General features: G+C 44.8%; 1 protein-coding gene across 1 annotated transcript in view; it reads left to right on the plus strand.

Annotated features, from left to right (window-relative positions):
* Positions 1–21,667, plus strand: part of CENPE (centromere protein E) — a 691,519-nt gene that overhangs the window by 406,550 nt on the left and 263,302 nt on the right. Inside the window, 2 exon segments of the mRNA XM_029608709.1 lie at positions 2,669–2,924; positions 2,927–2,982. Of these exon segments, the coding sequence (XP_029464569.1) occupies positions 2,669–2,924; positions 2,927–2,982 (312 nt within the window).

The following is a 21,667-nucleotide window of genomic DNA, read 5'->3' on the forward strand; positions in this document are numbered from 1 at the left end:
AAGCCACTCAAATGATAGGGATTGGAGATCAAGGGTACCGAGTGATATTCCTTTGCTTGGAGATTCAGGTGCTCCCTCTCCCAACATCGCAACAGGGTTATCAAATGCCCTGGAAACTGCAGGAATCCTGGACATGAACGGTGTAATGAACTGTTGACATTCTGCCTTGGAGGAAAAGACATGCACCTTCCTCTTTTCTTGGGTGGCATTATTCCAAGAAAAAAAAAGAATAAAGAGAACAGCCTCAGCATGCCCAGGTCATGCTGCCATCTTGGCTCCCTTATTGAGAGCATTTTCTAAGGAAGTTGCCTAAGGTCCCTCAATTCCATAGAAATCAACCCATTGTACTTCCAACTTGTTTCCCAAAACCTCATTCCACTGTGGGTCTAGAATATGAAGAGCAGTCTCTCCATATTCTAGACTGCAGAAGAGCCCTGTTCTACTTGGAACAAAATCCTTCAGGAATTCTCCTCTATTTTCTCTCTCATATGATGTAACTAGACAAGTCCTTCCAATCAAACATTATCAAAGTTAGCAGGTAGCACATTTAAAACAAATCAGAGAAATATTTTTCACTCAATGCACAATTAAGCTCTAGAATATGTTGCCAGAGGATGTGGGTTAGTGCAGTTACTGTAGCTGGGTTTAAAAAAGGTTAGGATAAGTTCTTGGAGAAGACCAATAACTGCTATTAATCAAGTTGACTTAGGGAATAGCCACTGCTATTACTGGCATCAGTAGCATGGGATGATCTTAGTGTTTTGGTACTTGCCAGGTTCTTTTAGCCTTGTTTGGCCACTGCTGGAAACAGGATGCTGGGCATGATGGACCCTTGGTTTGACTAAGTATGGCAATTTCTTATGTTCTTAAATTGACTGTCACTGTATTTCTACTTCACTAAAGCTGGAATTCAACTTCCACAGAAAGTGAGAACTTATGAGGTAGAAGCAGCAGCAACTTCAATAGTGTTTATTCGCTTAGCTTCAATTCAGGATGTATTCAGGATGTATGCAAAGTGGCCACTTGGTCATCCATCTATACATACCCTTACCTCTCATTGCTTTAGAGGCACCGCTGCCTTGAGCACCCGACCTCGGATGTCCAAGCCGCTTGGACGTCCTGGGGCGCGCAATTCACTATGCAAATGAGGACCCACGCTAATAGGAGGCGCTAGGGGCACTAGCGCTCCTTATTGGCAGAAGCAGCAGCTGTCAGCGAGTTTGACAGCAGACGCTTAATTTTACTGGCAAAATTGAGCATCCATTTTCCAACCCGCAGACTGAGGGCAGATTTTGTTGGGGTTTTTTTTTTTTTTTAAGATTTTGTTTTATTTTGGTGGGGCCCTCTGACTTAATATCGCTATGATTAAAGTCAGAGGGTGTACAGAAAAGCAGTTTTTTCTTGCTTTTCTGTATACTTTCCCGGTGCTGGCCAAAATTAACTCCTGCCTTTGTGTAGGCGTTAATTTCAGAGAGTAAAATGTGCGGCTTGGCTGCACATTTTACTTCTCTGTAGCTAACTAATAGGCTCATCAACATGCATTTGCATGTTGCGGGTGCTATTAGTTTCAGAAGGGGTTGGCCGCACATTTTCCATGCGCTATTACCCCTTACAGTTTAAGGGGTAAAAATAGCACGTTGAAAACGCGCGGCCAAACGGGGGTTAACTGTGCACTCGGCCGAGCGCACCATACTGCATCAGCCTTGTAGGTCTTTTAGAACTTAATGATCTTACTGAATGGTAAATTTGTAAGAATTTATACAAGAAATGGGAACTTTCACTTAATGCTAAGCGGATCATGACTAATATTTTATACCGAATTCTATATTTGACTGGTAACCAGTGTAAATCATTTAAAACTGCTGTAATATGTTCATTATGTTATGTACCAATAAATTCCTCGCGGCAGAATTCTGAACCATCTGAATTGCCCTAATGCGTGTAAGCTGGTAAGCCCAAAAACAGTGAGTTACAATAATCCAGATCAGGTAAAATAAGAGTTTGAACAATTGTCCTAAATTCAGATGTGTCCAAATAAGGTTTTAATCTACAAAGTGTTAATTTCCAGTAGGATTTATGGACTAAAGCTTTAACATGGTCCTTTAAAGTTAGGGTCGCAATGCCAGTGTTTGTTCCTAAAGAATTATCTTGTACTTTGTATTTCAATGCATCAAGATAATTGTCAAATATTAGCACCTGAAATAAATATCCTTCATTTCATTAAGCAGGTTTCTGTATATTAGTCAAATGTGTATGAAGTGACCTTCATCCAGTGAGCTAGGAAGCATAAAACAAATTTATTCCCAGGACAAGCAGGATGTAGTCCTCACATATGGGTGACATCAGTAATGGAGCCCTATGTACGTACATAGGGCTCCATTACTGATATCACCCATATGTGAGGACTACATCCTGCTGTCCTGGGATAACACCTATTACAAAGGTAAGCAATTTGCTATACACAGTAAGATGCTGTATTAATCTGAGGGTGTAATTTGTAAAGCAGTTTATTACTGGACTACTATTTGGTTAGTTTTATATCTAATTTGTTTGGTAGTACTTAAAACATACAGATAGGCAATACAGGTAGGCTTTTAAATATGTACTTTTGTTTAGGATTGGATTGCCTTTTAGCATGTGTATCCTAATGAGAACATTTTATGTGTAGCTGACCTCTTTAATGGAAGAACTGAATCAGAAGACTGCAAAACAAGAGCAGCTTCTTACTGAAAATAAGGAACTGGATCTGGCAAAGAAGAATTTGGTCACAGAAGTGGAACAGCTTCAAGAACATCTAAAAGTCAGCAGATCCTCAATGGAGATGGCAGAGGGAGAAAAGCTTGAGGTTGTTCAGAAACTTCATGAGCTTCAAGAAAAACTAAGCATGGTAACCCAGGAGAAAGATGAGCTGCAGCAGATACATGAGAAACTCAAGCTGAGAGGGACCAAGTCAAGGAGAATTTTGAAGAGAGTACTAAGCAAGTGAGTAAATTGTTGCCATCTTGGCTATGCAATTAAGTAAACAAGGCACTTAGCATCAGCAGCAAGAATCATCTTGTTACCAATGCTTATTACATGTTAATCTCCCTGGTTACTCCAGCGTGTTTGAATGTTATGAACGAATGGGATGGTGACATGTAGGGAATATAATGGAATACGGCAAGATGCTGAATGAAATGAGCATAGTGGGGGCAAACGACATTTAGATTTGTGTGACTTAGGGAAGAAACAGAAAAATGTAATCTAAAGCAGTATATTGTAAGACACCATATCAAACAGGAAAGACTGTGTTCCTCCTTTATGAAAAGTGTGGATAGTGGTTTTTGCACTTTATATTACTGGAAGCAGAAAGGCTAGCAAAGTGTACCTTAGCGCATTTGCTACAAAATGACATTTGATATCTTTTTAAATTCCAGCTCCCTCCAATTTCCTTAAGCATCTTGGTATTGGGATACCTATGTTCAGCACAGGTTCACCAAATTCTCTGAAGGCAGCAACAGTCATGCATGTGGGCTGTCATCCTCATGCTCTGCTGAGCAAGTACAGTTACTTTTCATATCCACGAGTACATTGCAAATCTCAGGTCTTCATTTCTTGCAGTGAATGTTTAGCATGTCTTTTTGCCCCAATCCTGTTGCAGTCTTCTCTTTGAAAAAATGCTAGGTTGCATTTTTTACCACTTTTTTTCATTCCTTTGTGTGGAACCTTACTTTCTCCTAAAGTCTAGGTAGGTTTATGTTGACTTGCAAATTTTAGGTGTGTTTTGAACATCTCTGCTTGAGCCTCATGTTCACCCCTTTTTCTCTCTTAGCCGTGTAGCTCCAAAGTCATTTTTCTTGATTTCACCTTGGTAATTTTTGGTAATGTCATAGGAATGACCAGCAGCTTCAAGAATTGCTTGGACTGTGGACAAAATGTCCATCACAAGATCTGCCAAAAAGTATCTGGGTGGGGATTATGATATAAAATGTGGCATCTTCAGGAGGATATTGCTAAGGGGCCGTCTGGCACTGCAAGGGGAGAGAATTGTTTACCTTGAACAGAAGGGAAGTTGAATTCCACTGAATTATAGTGAAACACTTCAAAGTAGAAGTTGTAACTGGTCCTCCTGTATGTCTTTCCTCCATGGCCGCTGATAGCGAAGGTGCTCAGGCAAGTAGAGGGCCATGCGGGGTCAGTGATAATGGTGGCTCCAGGGTGGCCTTGCCGCCCGTGGTTCATGGATCTGGTGCGTGTGGTTGTGGACGGTCCGCTACGCCTGACCACCTACCGGATCTCCTTCGTCAGGGGCCTATATTTCCGATCGGGAGGATCGCTTCTGTCTCGCAGCCTGGCTTTGAGAGGAGGGCGATTGCGTGTGAGAGGGTATTATCTGTTCGGCTAGAGGATTTCGGAATTTCAGGTGCTTTCGTGCCGTGATCCGTTCCTTCGGATATAGTCTGATAAGGTGTCCTTGCGAATGGTGCCTTTGTTCTTCCTAAGGTGGTGTCTGTTTTTCATGTGAACTAATCAGTAGAGTTGCCCCGGGTTTCCGGATTGGGATAGGGATCCCTCGATGGGTTGTTACAAATTGCAGCGGCACGGCTGTTGACCAATAAAAGAAAGTATGACCATGTTACGCCATTATTGATAGAACTTCATTGGTTACCTGTGCAATCTCGCATTTTATATAAAAGCTTGACATTAATTCAAAAATCCATCTATGGCAATAATTCAGAATGGCTTAACGCATCTCTGCATATACACACTCCACAACGAAATCTAAGGTCCTCAGGAAAGGACTTACTATCTATCCCTTCACCTAAATTAGCTCACCTGACTTCGGTTAGAGAAAGAGCTCTTTCCTTGGCAGAACCAGCTCACTGGAACGCTCTCCCACTTGATATCAGACTGGACACAAATGTAAGCACGTTCAAAAAAGCTTTGAAGACGTGGTTGTTTGAGCAGGCTTATATGCAAACTGGCTAAATTTACAGTATAATTCCTCTCCCTATCCACTTACTTATTTTATGTTAGGATTATTTTGGCTTCCAGCCATGGCAACGGGGTTCCGTCGTTGTCCGGATTGTACCCGGACTATGTCCATCACAGACCCCCACAGGGTTTGTGTAATGTGTTTGGGTAGTGGGCATGATGTCCTGACTTGCACCAAATGTGCCTTAATGACACCCAAGGGTCGCAAAGCCAGGATGGAGAAGATGGGGCTCCTCTTCCATGCACCAACCCCAACGCCATCGATAGCATCGACGTCATCGGAACCGGCACCGTCGAAGTTGTACCATCATCGTCAACCCTCCGGTGACCGTCCGCCATCGATCGCTTCTCGGCCGTCGACTCCCGTCCCTTCCCCGGATGGGCGAGGGGATCGGAAAGAAAAGCACCGCCATCGACGGCATAAGTCTCGGCCTGTCGAGGATCCACAGCCATCGACCTCTGCTCAAGCCGAGCCACCGACAAAGAAGCCGCGAACAGACCGGATGCCCTCCACGTCTCGTTCGCCAGCATCGAGGAAACCCTCACCCTCTCGGGGTGTGGGGGCCGTGATCCCACCGGTTACGGTGGTCCCTCCGGCCCTGCCTCAGCCTCCCTCTCCCGTCGAGCCGGGTATGGTTACCCCTGGTCTCCGGGCAGAACTGGACCGGCTGGTCCAGGAGGCCATCGAGAAAGCGATGAAGAAATTACAACCTCCATCGGCACCGTCTCCGGCACCGGTTTCCAGTGCCGCCCCCGGCACCGACACCGGCACCGGCTTCGCCACCGAGGAGGGGAACCGACCACAGAGCCGTTGATACAAGCGCTAGCACCGCTACTGAGCCGCATGGAGGCACTCGTGACGGCCCTTCCATCGGTGATTCCAGTGCCATCGACAACACCACCATCTCCGACTGGTTTCTCATCGGCAGGAGAAACACCGTTTCGAATTCCCCCTTCCGGGGTAGTTCCATCGGTACCTTCTGGTATATCTCCACCGATTTATCCTTCGGCTCCATCGATTCCGCGCCAGGCACCGATTCCATCGGCAGCACCGAAGCCATCGATGCCATTTCTGGTTCCACCTACTGCACCGATTCCACCTCGGTTTCCATCGATGCCTTCAGAGCCTCAGCCAGGTCCATCAGGGCTACAAGCCACACATGATCCCTACGATACCTGGGGTGATGATGATGATACCTCTTCTGACACAGATCTGCCTTCGCCACCATCTCCTACAGAGAGTAGAAAAAGATCTCCTCCTGAGGATCTATCTTTCATTAATTTTGTGAAAGAAATGTCAGAAGTTGTACCTTTTCAACTACAATCTTAAGCTGATGATAGACACCAGATGATGGAACTACTTCAATTTCTGGATGCTCCAAAAATCATCGCTTCCATCCCTATACACCAGGTGTTTTTGGATCTGCTCAAGAAAAACTGGGAATCTCCTTCATCGGTGTCACCAGTTAACAAGAAAGCTGACTCCACATACCTTGTCCAGTCAGCACCAGGTTTCCAAAAACCTCAACTGGATCATCGCTCTGTTGTGGTTGAGTCCGCGCAGAAGAAGGCCAAGCGTCTTAAGCCGCACTCTTCTACCCCACCTACCAGGGACAACAAGTTCCTGGATAGTGTAGGACGGAAAGTCTATCATGGAGCTACGTTGATTTCACGCATAGCTTCATATCAACTTTACATGACTCAATACAACAGAGCCATCTTTAAGCAGATGCAAGACTATGCTGACACGTTGCCGGACCAATACCAACCACAGCTTCAAGCCCTTCTTCACAAGGGATATGAGGCAGGGAAGCACAAGATTAGGACTGCCTATGACATATTCGATGCTTCCACGAAGGTTTCAGCCACAGCCATCTCAGCCAGACATTGGGCTTGGTTAAAGTCATCCAACCTTCGCCCAGAAGTCCAAGATCGTCTTGCTGATTTGCCCTGCTTAGGCGACAATTTGTTTGGAGAGCAAATTCAACAGATTGTGGCGGAGTTAAAAGACCACCATGAGACGTTGAAACAACTCTCATCTGTCCCACCTGAGGTGACCTCCAAGCAACCGCAAAAGAAGGACTCTAAGAAGTCATTCTTTCGACCACGTCGCTACTACCCTCCGACAACTAGGGCTCGTCCTGCACGGTCCTCTAACAGGCCTCAGCCTCGTCAGCCGAGAAAGCAAAGACCTACTGTAGCCCCACCTCCTGGGCCTACGGCGGGCCTTTGACTTCCCTGTATTGAGCACATGCCATCTCCCTCTTCCACACATCCCTGTGGGGGGTCGACTGTTCCACTTCTTACACCGTTGGAAACAGATCACCTCAGATCAGTGGGTGCTAGCAATTATCGCACAGGGTTACCACCTCAACTTCATAACACTTCCGCCAGACTCCCCGCCCCTTCAGGCATGGAGTCTAACCAGCCATTTCACTCAATTACATCAAGAAGTATCCCTTCTTCTACAATCAAATGCTATAGAACCCGTCCCTCCTTGTCAACAAGGGAAAGGATTCTATTCCAGATACTTCCTAATACCAAAGAAATCAGGGGGGCTACGTCCAATTCTGGACCTTCGGGCCCTCAACAAGTATCTGCAAAAAGAAAAGTTCAAGATGGTAACCCTGGGCGCCTTGCTCCCTCTGTTGCAAAAGGGGGATTGGCTGTGCTCTCTCGACCTCAAGGACGCTTATACCCACATTGCGATCACACAATCCCATCGCAAATATCTGTGGTTTCTTGTAGGCCACGACCATTATCAATACCGTGTCCTACCTTTCGGTCTGGCTTCTGCCCCACGAGTCTTTACCAAATGTCTCGTAGTGGTAGCAGCATTCCTAAGGAAGGAAGGTGTCCACGTCTACCCCTACCTGGACGATTGGCTAATCAGGGCCTCCTCCCAACATATAGCTCAATCCTCCCTAAAATTGACAATTCAAACACTCCTTTCCTTAGGGTTTCTTGTCAATTACGAGAAATCTTGCTTAGTCCCGTCTCAAACCTTATCCTTCATTGGAGCAGACTTGGACACCTTGCAGGCAAAGGCTTACCTTCCTCTTCAGAGGGTCCACACCCTAATATCCCTGGCTCGCCAGCTCCAGTCTCAAAACACTGCCACGGCTCGCCAGTTCCTCATTCTCCTAGGACACATGGCATCCTCGGTTCAAGTCACTCCCATGACCCGACTAGCCATGAGAGTAACACAATGGACTCTACGACACCAATGGATTCAAGCTTTTCAGCCTCTGTCCTCCATAGTCACAGTCACACAGGCCCTGCGCCTATCCTTAACCTGGTGGACAACTCAGGTCAACCTCCTTCAGGGCTTACCTTTTCTTCCACCGGATCCACAAGTAATCCTAACCACCGACGCTTCTCACATCGGTTGGGGAGCCCATGTGGACGAATTACAAACCCAAGGGTTATGGTCCAAAGAGGAGGCCGAACACCAGATAAATTTCCTGGAACTTCGCGCAATCCGCTATGCACTCCGAACTTTCAAAGATCATCTATTCCATCAGATAATCTTAATCCAGACGGACAACCAAGTGGCCATGTGGTACATAAACAAGCAGGGAGGCACAGGCTCCTTCCTTCTGTGTCAGGAAGCTGCGCAGATCTGGGCGGAAGCCCTCTCCCACTCTATGTACCTCAGGGCCACTTACCTGCCGGGAGTAGACAATGTATTGGCAGACCAGCTGAGCCGTGTCTTCAAGCCACACGAGTGGTCACTCGATCCTCTGGTAGTGACCTCTCTGTTTCACAAGTGGGGTTTTCCCCGCATAGACCTCTTTGCGTCCCCTCAGAACCACAAAGTGGACGATTACTGCTCTCTCATTCGGAGCCAACACTTTCAGCCGAGAGATGCCTTCTCCCTCAAGTGGACGACAGGTCTGCTTTATGCATTCCCTCCACTTCCTCTTCTCTCAAGGACTCTCGTGAAGCTACGCCAGGACGGAGGAACCATGATCCTGATAGCACCCCACTGGCCACGCCAAGTGTGGTTTCCCATACTCCAGGATCTCTCCATCCGCAGGCACATCCCTCTGGGAACGGATCCTCATCTGCTCGCTCAAAACGACGGATGCCTCCTCCATCCCAACCTCCAAGCCTTGTCCCTGACGGCATGGATGTTGAAAGGTTAGTCCTTCAGCCTTTTAACCTTTCGGATTCGGTTTCTCGTGTCCTGATAGCTTCACGAAAGCCCTCTACCAGGAGATCCTATTCATATAAATGGAAAAGGTACACATCATGGTGCACTTCTCAGTCCCTTGATCCCCTTTCCTGTCCAATCTCTAAGTTCTTGGACTATTTATGGCACCTATCAGAATCCGGTCTAAAGACCTCTTCCATTAGGATGCATGTCAGTGCGGTAGCCGCCTTCCATAAAGGTGTACAGGGTGTCCCTATTTCAGTACAACCCCTGGTAACACGTTTTCTTAAAGGCTTGCTCCATCTGAAGCCACCCTTACGTCGTCCGGCCCTATCTTGGGACCTTAACCTGGTTCTTGGTCGTCTAATGAAACCTCCTTTCGAACCTCTGCACTCCTGTGAATTAAAGTATCTCACATGGAAAGTGTTATTCCTTTTGGCTATCACTTCAGCTCGCAGGGTTAGTGAATTGCAGGCCCTAGTTACCTATCCGCCTTACACTAAGCTCCTGCAGGACCGGGCGGTACTCCGCACTCACCCTAAATATTTACCTAAGGTAGTTTCTGAGTTTCATATTAATCAATCCATCATACTACCTATCTTTTTTCCCAGGCCCCACTCCAACTCCGGGGAACAGACTCTGCATACCCTAGACTGCAAACGAGCTCTAGCTTTTTATCTAGACCGTACTGTTGCTCACAGGAAGAGCACTCAATTATTTGTCTCTTTCCATCCTAACAAGTTAGGACATCCTGTGGGTAAGCAGGCTCTTTCCTCCTGGTTGGCGGACTGCATTTCTTTTTGCTATCAGCAAGCTGGCATTCCTTTTCAAGACCGTGTGAAAGCACACTCTGTGAGGGCCATGGCGACGTCAGTGGCACACCTTCGATCGGTGCCGCTTCCTGACATCTGCAAAGCTGCAACCTGGAGTTCTCTCCATACCTTTGCAGCCCACTATTGTTTGGACAAAGCTGGAAGACAGGACTCCATCTTCGGCCAATCTGTCTTGCGTAACCTTTTTCCAACGTGATGTACCAACACCCTTCCACCTTCCCGGTAGGGTGCGGATGCCCTTTACCAAATACCACCCCAGTTGTTGTGCCTGTTGCACGTCATTGGGTGCATTTGGTGCAAGTCAGGACATCCTCAGCTCGGTACTCACCCATTTGTGAGGACAACCATCCTGCTTGTCCTGTGAGAAAGCAAATGTTGCTTACCTGATGTAACAGGTGTTCTCACAGGACAGCAGGATGTTAGTCCTCACGAAACCCGCCCGCCACCCCGCGGTGTTGGGTTTTGTTTTGTTTTTACTTTTTAGGCACTGCCTGTAGCTTTGAAAATCAGACTGAAGGGAGACCCCTGCTGGCTGCAGGGTCAGTGCCTTGCTGGGCATGCCCAGTAGGGGCCAGTCAAAGTTCTGTTTAAACTTTGACAGAAGTTTTCCGTGGTGGGCTCCATCCTCGATGTCACCCATTCGTGAGGACTAACATCCTGCTGTCCTGTGAGAACACCTGTTACATCAGGTAAGCAACATTTGCTTTCTCCTAAAGTCTAGGTAGGTTTATGTTGACTTGCAAATTTTAGGTGTGTTTTGAACATCTCTGCTTGAGCCTCATGTTCACCCCTTTTTCTCTCTTAGCCATGTAGCTCCAAAGTCATTTTTTCTTGATTTCACCTTGGTAATTTTTTGGTAATGTCATAGGATGACCAGCAGCTTCAAGAATTGCTTGGACTGTGGACAAAATGTCCATCACAAGATCTGCAAAAAGTATCTGGGTGGGGATTATGATATAAAATGTGGCATCTTCAGGAGGATATTGCTAAGGGCCGTCTGGCACTGCAAGGGGAGAGAATTGTTTACCTTGAACAGAAGGGAAGTTGAATTCCACTGAATTATAGTGAAAGACTTCAAAGTAGAAGTTGTAACTGGTCCTCCTGTATGTCTTTCCTCCATGGCCGCTGATAGCGAAGGTGCTCAGGCGAGTAGAGGGCCATGCTGGGTCAGTGATAATGGTGGCTCCAGGGTGGCCTTGCCGCCCGTGGTTCATGAATCTGGTACGTGTGGTTGTGGACGGTCCGCTACGCCTGACCACCTACTGGATCTCCTTCGTCAGGGTTCTATATTTTCCGATCGGGAGGATCGCTTCTGTCTCGCAGCCTGGCTTTTGAGAGGAGGCGATTGCGTGTGAGAGGGTATTATCTGTTCGGCTAGAAGGATTTCGGAATTTCAGGTGCTTTCGTGCCGTGATCCGTTCCTTCGGATATAGTCTGATAAGGTGTCCTTGCGAATGGTGCCTTTGTTTCTTCCTAAGGTGGTGTCTGTTTTTCATGTGAACTAATCAGTAGAGTTGCCCGGGTTTCCGGATTGGGATAGGGATCCCTCAATGGGTTGTTACAAATTGCAGCGGCACGGCTGTTGACCAATAAAAGAAAGTATGACCATGTTACGCCATTATTTCATTGATAGAACTTCATTGTTACCTGTGCAATCTCGCATTTTATATAAAAGCTTGACATTAATTCAAAAATCCATCTATGGCAATAATTCAGAATGGCTTAACGCATCTCTGCATATACACACTCCACAACGAAATCTAAGGTCCTCAGGAAAGGACTTACTATCTATCCCTTCACCTAAATTAGCTCACCTGACTTCGGTTAGAGAAAGAGCTCTTTCCTTGGCAGAACCAGCTCACTGGAACGCTCTCCCACTTGATATCAGACTGGACACAAATGTAAGCACGTTCAAAAAAGCTTTGAAGACGTGGTTGTTTGAGCAGGCTTATATGCAAACTGGCTAAATTTACAGTATAATTCCTCTCCCTATCCACTTACTTATTTTATGTTAGGATTATTTTATGATTATTTTAATTTGTTTTATATTTTAAGTATATTTTAACCATGGAATTAGTTTGACAATGTTTGAAATATGATATAGGTAAACTGTTTTATTGAGATGAATATTATTGTAACCTGTAATTGATTGTTACTCTGTTCATTATTATATTTAGTTTAGGCAACATATAATAGGTGTCGATTTTGGTACCAATTTTAATTGTTTAAAGAATGTTTTATTTATCTATGTTTTATAAGAATCATGTAAACCGGCTTGAAGTAATTAACGAAAGTCTCGATATATAAAAAGGTTAAATAAATAAATAAAAATCTTTTGGATGTGAGACAAGTGGTATTGCGTTACTTGAAAGTCACTAACGCTTTCTGTCGTTTGGATCATTTCTTCGTCCTGTTCAGAGGAGCGAAGAAGGGCGAAAAGGCGTCTAAGACGTCTTTGTTTCGTTGGTTGAAAGAGACGATCTCTGCAGCTTATGTATACAAAGGAAGAGTGGTTCCATTGGGGCTTAGGGCACATTCAACTCGAGCTCAGGCGACGTCTTGGGCTGAGTATCAGCTGGTGTCTCCACAGGAGATCTATAGATTTGTGGTATGGTCCTCATTGCACACTTTTACCAAGCATTATCGTTTGGATGTGCGGGCTCCGGATCGGCCCCTTTTGGGGAGAGTGTTTTTTGAGGGGGGTTTTTGGGTTCCCGCCCAGTATAAGAGGGCTTTGCTACATTCCGCTTTTCTGAACTGATCTGGATATGTTCAGGAAAGGAAAATTGGTTCTTACCTGCTAATTTTCGTTCTTGTAATACCACAGATCAGTCCAAAGGCCCGCCCTGAGGATCTCTGCAGAAAGACTGCTTGGTCTACTGCTGTAGTTATTTGCAAATCAGATTTGCCATTTTTGGTTTTGATTTCTTGGCTTAATGTTTTCTGCATCGTTATCTAGTTGGTCAGGGGTATCCATGTTGGGAACCTCGTTCGCTCTTTATTTTACGTATCTTGGCTTGGGTATCAATTAATACTGAGGGACTGCAGGTGGCACTCTCATATATGTAGTGGTGCCCAAAGTTTTGTTCTCTTCCTCCATCTGCTGCTAGGGATGAATAAAACCCGCTTGTCTGGACTGATCTGTGGTATTACAGGAACGAAAATTAGCAGGTAAGAACCAATTTTCCTTTCTACCACCTGTTGAGCAGTGGCATTGATATTCTCACAGGACAAGCAGAATGGTAGTCCTCACATATGGGTGATATCACAGGATGGAGCCCAATCACGGAACACTTTTGTCAAAGTTTCTAGAACTTTTACTGGCACGTACTGGACATGCCCAGGATGGCACTAACCCTGCAACCAGCAGGGGTCCCCCTTCAGTCTTCTTTTTTCCACGCAGCAGTAGCCACGCAGGTTAAGGAGCTCTTAGAGATTCTTGGCAGGAATTTTCCTCACAGAATTACTTCATACTTTAATACCCCATAGAGGTCCCCCTTTTGAATTTTTACTTCTGCAGTACTCCGGTAGGTTTTTTACCCGATTTTGGTCGATTCCTCTCATTTGGCTCTCATGGCCTATTGGCTGTTGACCGCACCGCGGCTCAATTTTTTCAAAGGCCATGGCGTCAAGGTTCCGTCGATGCCCTGTGACTGCACTTGCACCATCACCATCACAGACCCCCATAAAGTCTGTGTAATGTGCCTAGGGTGTGAGCATGATGTCCTGTGTTGCACCAAATGTGCCTTAATGACACCAAAAGGTCGCAAAGCCAGAATGGAGAACATGGAACTTCTCTTTCGGTCTCGAACTCCGATGCCGTCCATGGCATCAACGTCATCCGACCCGGCACCATCCACGTTGCGCCAGTATTGGGCACCGGCCGGTGACCGTCCAGCGTTGACGACTTCCTGACCATCGACTACCTCTGTTCCCCCTCAGGATTGAGGGGATCGTAGAGAGAAGCATCGGCACCGAAAGCCTCGGGTCATCGACAAAGGCAAATCATCGTCCAAGCCGCCATAGAAGAAACCCCATCCAGAAAAGCCATCAACCCTTTCTGAGACCGGGTCACCGAGTCAACCCTCACCTGGATAGGTAATGGGAGCCGCGGCTCCGCCTTTAACGGAGTCGCGGCTATGCCTCTGCCTCATTCTCCCCTTCCGGAACCGAGGTTTCAGGCGCAGGTAACACATCTACTTCGTCTGTCGGTACCAATGGTTTGGGACTATTTGTGGGTCCTAGGGTCCAGGGCTTCCACATGGGATTTGGTTCCTTGGGAATTCACACCCAGGAGACTGTTACAGAAGGCACTCTGGTCCGGGTAGAATCCGTTGATGGAGGAGTATCGCCCAAGGGCTTTGGTCCACAGTGGAGACATCCTGGTGCATCAATCACCTAGAAACAAGGGCAATCCATCGGGTCCTGGAAGCCTTCCCTCCCTGGATCAAAGGGACAAGATGGTTCGTGTGTTCTCGGACAATGCAATGACTGTGGCATTCTTCGATTGGCAAGGAGGGGGTGAAGTCATGGTGTGGCTCTGGAAGCTCGACAGTTATTTGGGCGGAAATCCATCTCGAGGGATTAGTGGTTTCTCACATCGCGGGTACGGACAACGTGCAGGCAGACTTCCTCAGCAACTAGATCTGAGCGAATGGGAGCTATCCCAGGAAGCTTGGGTTCGCATTTGTGCCCTGTGGGGCGTTCCCCAACTGGATCTCATGGCAATGCGTACCAACGTAAAGTTTGCAAGGTTTTTCAGTTGCAGAGGAGAGAGGTAGGTGCGATGGGACTGGATACTTGGGTGTACCCTTGGCCGACTGGGATACTACTGTACGTATTCCCTCCCTGGCCGCTCGTCTGTTGAGTTCTGCGGCGCATAGTCTCATCTAAGGATGGTGGTTCTAGTGGTGTCAGAGTTGCCGCGGCGACCATGGATCGTTGATCTGGTACATTTCGCAGTAGAGGGACCCCTCAGGTTAGCCCACCCACCAGGCTTGCTTCAGCAGAGTCCCATATTTTCAGATCGAGAAGATCCCTTCTGTCTAGCAGCTTGGCTTTTGAGAGGCAGCGGTTGCACCTGAAAGGCTATTTGGAGTCAGTTATTTCCAAGCTCTTATGTTCTATAAGTCCTCTATATCCTTGGTGTATGTCAGGATGTGGAGACATTTTTGAGTCATACCTACAATGGTGATTGGATCCCCTGGCTGTGAATAGTCCTCATATCTTAGCCTTTTTGCAACAGCGTTTGTCTAAGGGTCATGCCTATAGTTCGCTCTGCATTCAGGTGCCCACCTTGGGTTCACTTAGGGGCAAGTTGCGGGGAGGCTTTTAGTCTCCCATCCTTATGTGGTTCGATTCCTGAAGAGGGTTGAGCTTTTCAGCCCTTCGGTTCAGAAGTTATGCCCCGTTTGGACCCTCAATTTAGGTGTGCAAGGGATCTGTAGCACTCCTTTTGAGCCTTTAAGTAGAGTGTCTTTGAAGGACCTAGCTGTGCAGCCAGTGTTTCAAAGGGGGCCATATATTCAACCAGACTGACTTAGAAATTACAGGTGCTGTCTTGCAGAGATTTGTTTTTTTGCGTTTCTATAATGACTGACTACTGTTGCAAACGGTCTCCTCTTTCTTGTCGAAGGTAGTATCGTCTTTTCATGTTCTAGGGGTGTTACGACTAATGTTTCATCCTTCTTGCCTAAGGTGGTCTCAGAATTTCATTTGAATCGGTCCATTTCCTTGCCGTCCTTGGATAAGGTCAGAGATGCGGAGGAGTATTGCCTATTGTGTACCTAGGATGTCAAGAGACATGTGCAGTATTTGGAGGTTTCTGAACCTTTCCAATTGCCTGTTTGCCCTTCATGGTGGAAGGAAGCAGGGCAAACCAGCTTCACGCACTACAATAGCCCACTGGATTAAGGAGGTAGTCACGGCCGTATATATGGATGCTGAAAAGCCGTTGCCTACTCAGGTGAAGACTTATTCCACTAGGGCTCAGGCAGTGTCATGGGCAGAGACTAAATGGTTGACTTCTGTCGACACTTGCTGAGCTGCGTTGTGGTCCTCCTTACACACTTTTTCCAGGTTTTATTGTCTGGATGTTCAGGCCCAGGAGGATGCAGCCTTTGCACGTGTGGTGTTGACTGGACCGCGAACAGCCCTCCCACCCTGTACAGGAGTAAATCTGTACATCCCACTGGCCCTGAGTCCATCTGTCTACACGGTAAGAGAGGAAAAATTACTACTTACCTGATAATTTTGTTTTCCTTAGTGTAGAGATGGACTCTGCTCCCCACCCTCGGCTGCCGAATGATTGTGTCAATGGTCCTACTGAGGGGCTACGTGTTCTAAGAGATTCCTGGTAAGTGTTCATCTAGTCCCTAGATTGGGGTACATACGATCTTTGTTTGAGTTCAGTGATGGTTGACTGTTTTTAATCAAGTTTTTTGCTAGTCTGTCCCTAGTTGATTTTGAAGAGAATACTGGCAGGCTGGGGTCACTGCAGGGTTATATAAACTGTGACATCAGCTTGTTCAGTCTCCATCTGCTGGCAGGGGAGCATAACCCACTGGTCCTGAGTCCATTTGTCTATACTAAGGAAAACAAAATTATCAGGTAAGTAGTAATTTCTCCTTCTGCTCCAGGACACACTGTCCTGGTGGCTGGACATTTCTAATTTTTTTTTTCGTGGGGGGGCCCATTCCAAATTCCTCCAGTGCAAATTGTCCTAACCATTAATGCATCCAACCTGGATTGGGGAGCTCACCTAGATGGGTTTTATACCCAGCTCTCTGGATCCACCAGGGATCGTTGATACCTGTAAACTTCCCGGAGCTCCGAGCAATTCGGTACCCACTATGGGATTTCAGAGATCAGCTGTCCAATTAAATCATTCTGATCCATACTGACAGCCAAGTGTCAATTGTTTTATGTCATTAAGCTGTGAGGTATGGAATCGTATCTCCTGGGTCATCATACTGTCCAACCGTGGACCTGGGTGCGCACTCAATGGGTAGTGCTCAGGGCCACCTATCTGGCCGGTCTGGAGAATGAGGTGGCAGACCGACTGAGTTGGTCTTTGACCTCACAAATGGTCCCTGGATTGGGGGTGGCAAATCGGATCTTCCCACCTATAAGGCACTCTGGATGTGGACCTATTCGCAGTGCCTTCACCCTCCATTGGGGCCAGAGACTTCAGTCTGCGTATCCTCTAGTTCAGTGGTTCTCAACCAGTGTGTCAGGACACACTGTTGTGTCACCAAGGGGCGGAAGGTGTGTCATCAAAAATTTGACATAGCAAGCCTATGCTTTCTAGAACAGCCACATGTGTTTGCTTCTTGCTAAGAGTGCAGCCTGGTATTTAAAATTCCTCATCACTCCCTGTTCCTGCTTTTCCCTGTTTTTCTCTGTATCTTTGTTTATAATTTATGGTCTTTTGTTCTGTATTAGATAAGAGCTAATCTGCATTCTGCATGTTTGACAGAGGTGAGGGATTCTGCTGACTAGGATGTAGATTCTATGTAAGAATCTAGAGCAGTCTGGCTTTCTTTGTTTCTCCAATAGTAAGTGTACTGTGTTCTGTATTTGCAGTCTTGCTTTTTCATAGGTAAGGTTGTTGCCTTTCAAGTCCTGGGTATTATATAATTTCTAAATGTCTTTTTAGCAGGTTTTCATGTTATTTTACAAAGTGGCAGGAAAGGAATTTTGATGTACTTTTATTGAGGGGGTATCAGAATTTGAATATATTTTTTGTATGGTGAGTTGAAAGGGGAAATGTCCTCTCTTCTTTGTATAAACTTCAGAAGAGGGTCACAACTTCCTGAGGTTGACAGTGAAATGCATGACAGTTTTCCTTTTCCTTTCATTTAATAAAATGTATTAATCGCCTAACACTAAAAGGCCTAGGCGATATACATATTGAACATACATAATAAAAATGTAACTGACAACATACAGTATACATATATTAGTTTCACAGAAACTAAAAGGAAAATATATATTAAACAAATACAGAATATAGCAAAAGAAAATTCAATCCTTCAACAATAATGTAAGCCTCAATCTGAACAAATTCACTACAAGAGAGAATATAACATGATTACTCATCGTTTCCCACAATCTCCCAAACTGCCTGAAAACTCATTAACATCACAGTATTAGCTGTTATATGCACGGCGAAGTAGAAACTCTTTAATTGACATTTTAAACTTTTTAACATCTTCCAGAGACCTAAGTTCGAAAGGAATAAGATTCCAATATGTATGTGCTGCTATGGAGAAAGAAGTCTCCCTTGTGCTAAACAATTGTGCATGACGAACAGACGGAATCTCTAACAGATTCAATTGTGAAGATCTCAAACACCTTACCGGTTTGTAAAACCCTAAAAGTGCATTAAGCCAAAAAGCAGAATCAGATGCAATCAGCTTATAAACTATCATACTGATCTTAAAAACTATACGCTCATTAACCGGCAACCAGTTAAGTCTGCAGAGAACAGGAGAAATCCTATCAAATCGCTTAGAATGGGAAACTAACCTTGCCGCTGAATTAAGCAAAAGTTGTATCGAATGAATTAAACATTTTGGTAAACCGATGTAAAGACCATTGCAATAGTCAGTATGAGGAAATATAATTGCTTGGACCACTGTCAAGAAATCTTTATCATACAAAAGATGTCGTAAACCTGCCAGTAACCGAAGTTTAAATAAAAACCTGTTTTAATGAGTGACCTAATTTGAGGTTTAAAGGAGACAGTGGAATCAAACACAATGCTCAAACTCTTGATGGGTTTAGAAAGAGTGAATGAGAAATTGTCTATAGAAATTGTATCCTGTAAAGGTATCGAATGAGGTCGATGAATTAATAATACCGAAGTCTGTCTTGTATTTAACAAGAGTTTGTTGTGTCTCAACCATCGTCTGATGGAATCTATACAAAATGATAAGGAATAGACTGTTTCTTGCCATAATTTTTGAACTTTTATATAAAACTGAATATCGTCGGCATAGATCTTAAAACCATCTGTAATGATAACCAACAATTTGGCAATGGGGGCAGGGTAGATATTAAACAACATTGCCGAAAGGGAGGAACCCTGCGGCACCCCAGTCTTCACATGTTGAGATGAAGAACAGGAGTTATTAAAGTAAATGATTTGAGAACGCTCTGTCAAATAACTCTCAAACCACTTTAAGCACTGTTCTCGAGACACCACATTCCTGAAGACGATATAACAGAATTTGGTGGTCAACAGAATCAAAAGCAGAGGTTATATCAAGTGAAACCAACAGAAACTGTTGGCCACTATCAAGACTCCGTTTAATAGAGTCAACCAAAGAAATTAAGAGTAACTCAGTACTAAGACCACGCCAGAATCCAAATTGATACAGTTTGTCTGTATCGAAAAACTGTATGCTGTATATGCATATCGATCCTAGATTTCTCACTGATGCAGTAAGCAAAGATTAACATTTTTGTGAAAAAAAATTTTATAATGATATTTTATAAGCAGATATTTAAATTAAAGAATATGTTGTCTTTCTCTTGCATCATTTTCAACAATAAAATATCTAGGATTTCTTTTTTTAGTAAGGCGGTTAAATGTAGTGTGCAATTTGTCATGCACGTGAGCATCATCTGTATGTCATGACGACAAAAAGATTGAGAACCACTGCTCTAGTTCCACTGGTCGTGATGACTATGTGAAACTCAGGGAAGAAAAGGGGTCTATGATCATCATAGTCGTCCCCCGTCCCCCCCATTGGTCGAGTTGTCCATCGAGTTGTCATAGGTAAGGTTGTTGCCTTTCAAGTCCTGGGTATTATATAATTTCTAAATGTCTTTTTAGCAGGTTTTCATGTTATTTCACAAAGTGTCTGGCAGGAAAGGAATTTTGACGTACTATTACTGAGGGGGTATCAGAATTTGAATATATTTTTTTGTATGGTGAGTTGAAAGGAGAAATGTCCTCTCTTCTTTGTATAAACTTCAGAAGAGGTCACAACTTTCTGAGGTTGACAGTGGAAATGCATGACAGTTTGTCTGTATTGAAAAACTGTATGCTGTATATGTATATCGATCCCAGATTTCTCACTGATGCAGTAAGCAAAGATTAACATTTTTGTGAAAAAAATATTTTATAATGATATTTTATAAGCAATTATTTAAATTAAAGAATATGTTGTATTTCTCTTGCATCATTTTCAACAATAAAATATCTAGGATTTCTTTTTTTAGTAAGGCGGTTAAATGTAGTGTGCATTGTGTCATGCACGTGAGCATCATCTGTCAGGTGTGTCATGACAGGAAAAAGATTGAGAACCACTGCTCTAGTTCCACTGGTTGTGATGACTATGTGAAACTCAGGGAAGAAAAAGGGGGACTATGATCATAGTCCCCCCATTGGTCGACTTGTCCATCTGGAAAAAAAACTAATGCAGAATTAAAACTGCATCATAAGTCTTAGAAACCATCTTTGATTTGATATTGGAATGTTACTGATCATAATGGTTGGTTATTTCTAAGTGAGGAAAAAATGTCAGAAGTTCATAGTTAGCTTCTATCAAAATGCTAATATCTTTAAGAATAGTAATAAATAGGTATGTCTATTTGTTTAAAACGAATAAGAAATCAAAATCTGACATTTTTATTTTGGATTATGGGGAACATCTGACAGGCGCATAGAACATCAGTGCTGGAATCACTGGGACAAAGTAAAAGGTTACCTTACTCCTGGCAGGGTTTCTGGGGGTTTGAGAGTAATGAGTATTGAGGGTGGCCGGCAGGGAAACTTGGCTTTTAAAAAAAAAAAAAATAAAATTACCTCACAAGGCCAGGTAACATATAAACCTAACCAGCTATATTCAAACATTGCGGGTTAAGTTTGTTACGTGTAGCCAGATAACTTTAGGCAAGTATGTTCAGCAGGATGTTTATCCTTTTGAATGTATGGAACAAGTTATCCAGCTAACTTTAGCTGGATAACTTGTCCATTAACCGGCCTACTAAGTAAGACCCCACCACCACCATATTTTGTCAGCTTTTGCATCTAGTTTGCATATTGGTAATACTTTAAAACAGGTTACATAGTCGTCAAATACAGGAAGGTTTTGAATGTGTACTTTTGTTTAGGAAAAAATTATCTTTTAAAGCTGTGTTTCTCACAGGACAAGCAGGATGGTTGTCCTCACAAATGGGTGACATCGAGGATGGAGCCCACCACGGAAAACTTCTGTCAAAGTTTAAACAGAACTTTGACTGGCCCCTACTGGGCATGCCCAGCAAGGCACTGACCCTGCAGCCAGCAGGGGTCTCCCTTCAGTCTTCTTTTTTCCGCGCAGCAGTTGCCACGCGGTGAAAGGAGCTCTCTAACCACGTTCCTGACAGGAATTTGGAAATTAATTTCCTAAGAAAATTTGCCCCTCAGGGGTCTCCCTTCGACAAATTTTTAGTCATCTTACGGAACCCGGTAAGTTTTTTGCCTTTTTCCATCGACTACCGTCGAATTTGGCCCTTGAGGCCTGTTGGCACTTACCGATCCCCAGCCTAAATTTTGGCTTCAGGCCATGGCAACGGGGTTCCGCCGTTGTCCGGATTGTACCCGGACTATGTCCATCACAGACCCCCACAGGGTTTGTGTGATGTGTTTGGGTAGTGAGCATGATGTCCTGACTTGCACCACATGTGCCTTAATGACACCCAAGGGTCGCAA

This window comes from Rhinatrema bivittatum, chromosome 1 (assembly GCF_901001135.1).
Source record: "Rhinatrema bivittatum chromosome 1, aRhiBiv1.1, whole genome shotgun sequence".
NCBI lineage: Eukaryota > Metazoa > Chordata > Amphibia > Gymnophiona > Rhinatrematidae > Rhinatrema > Rhinatrema bivittatum.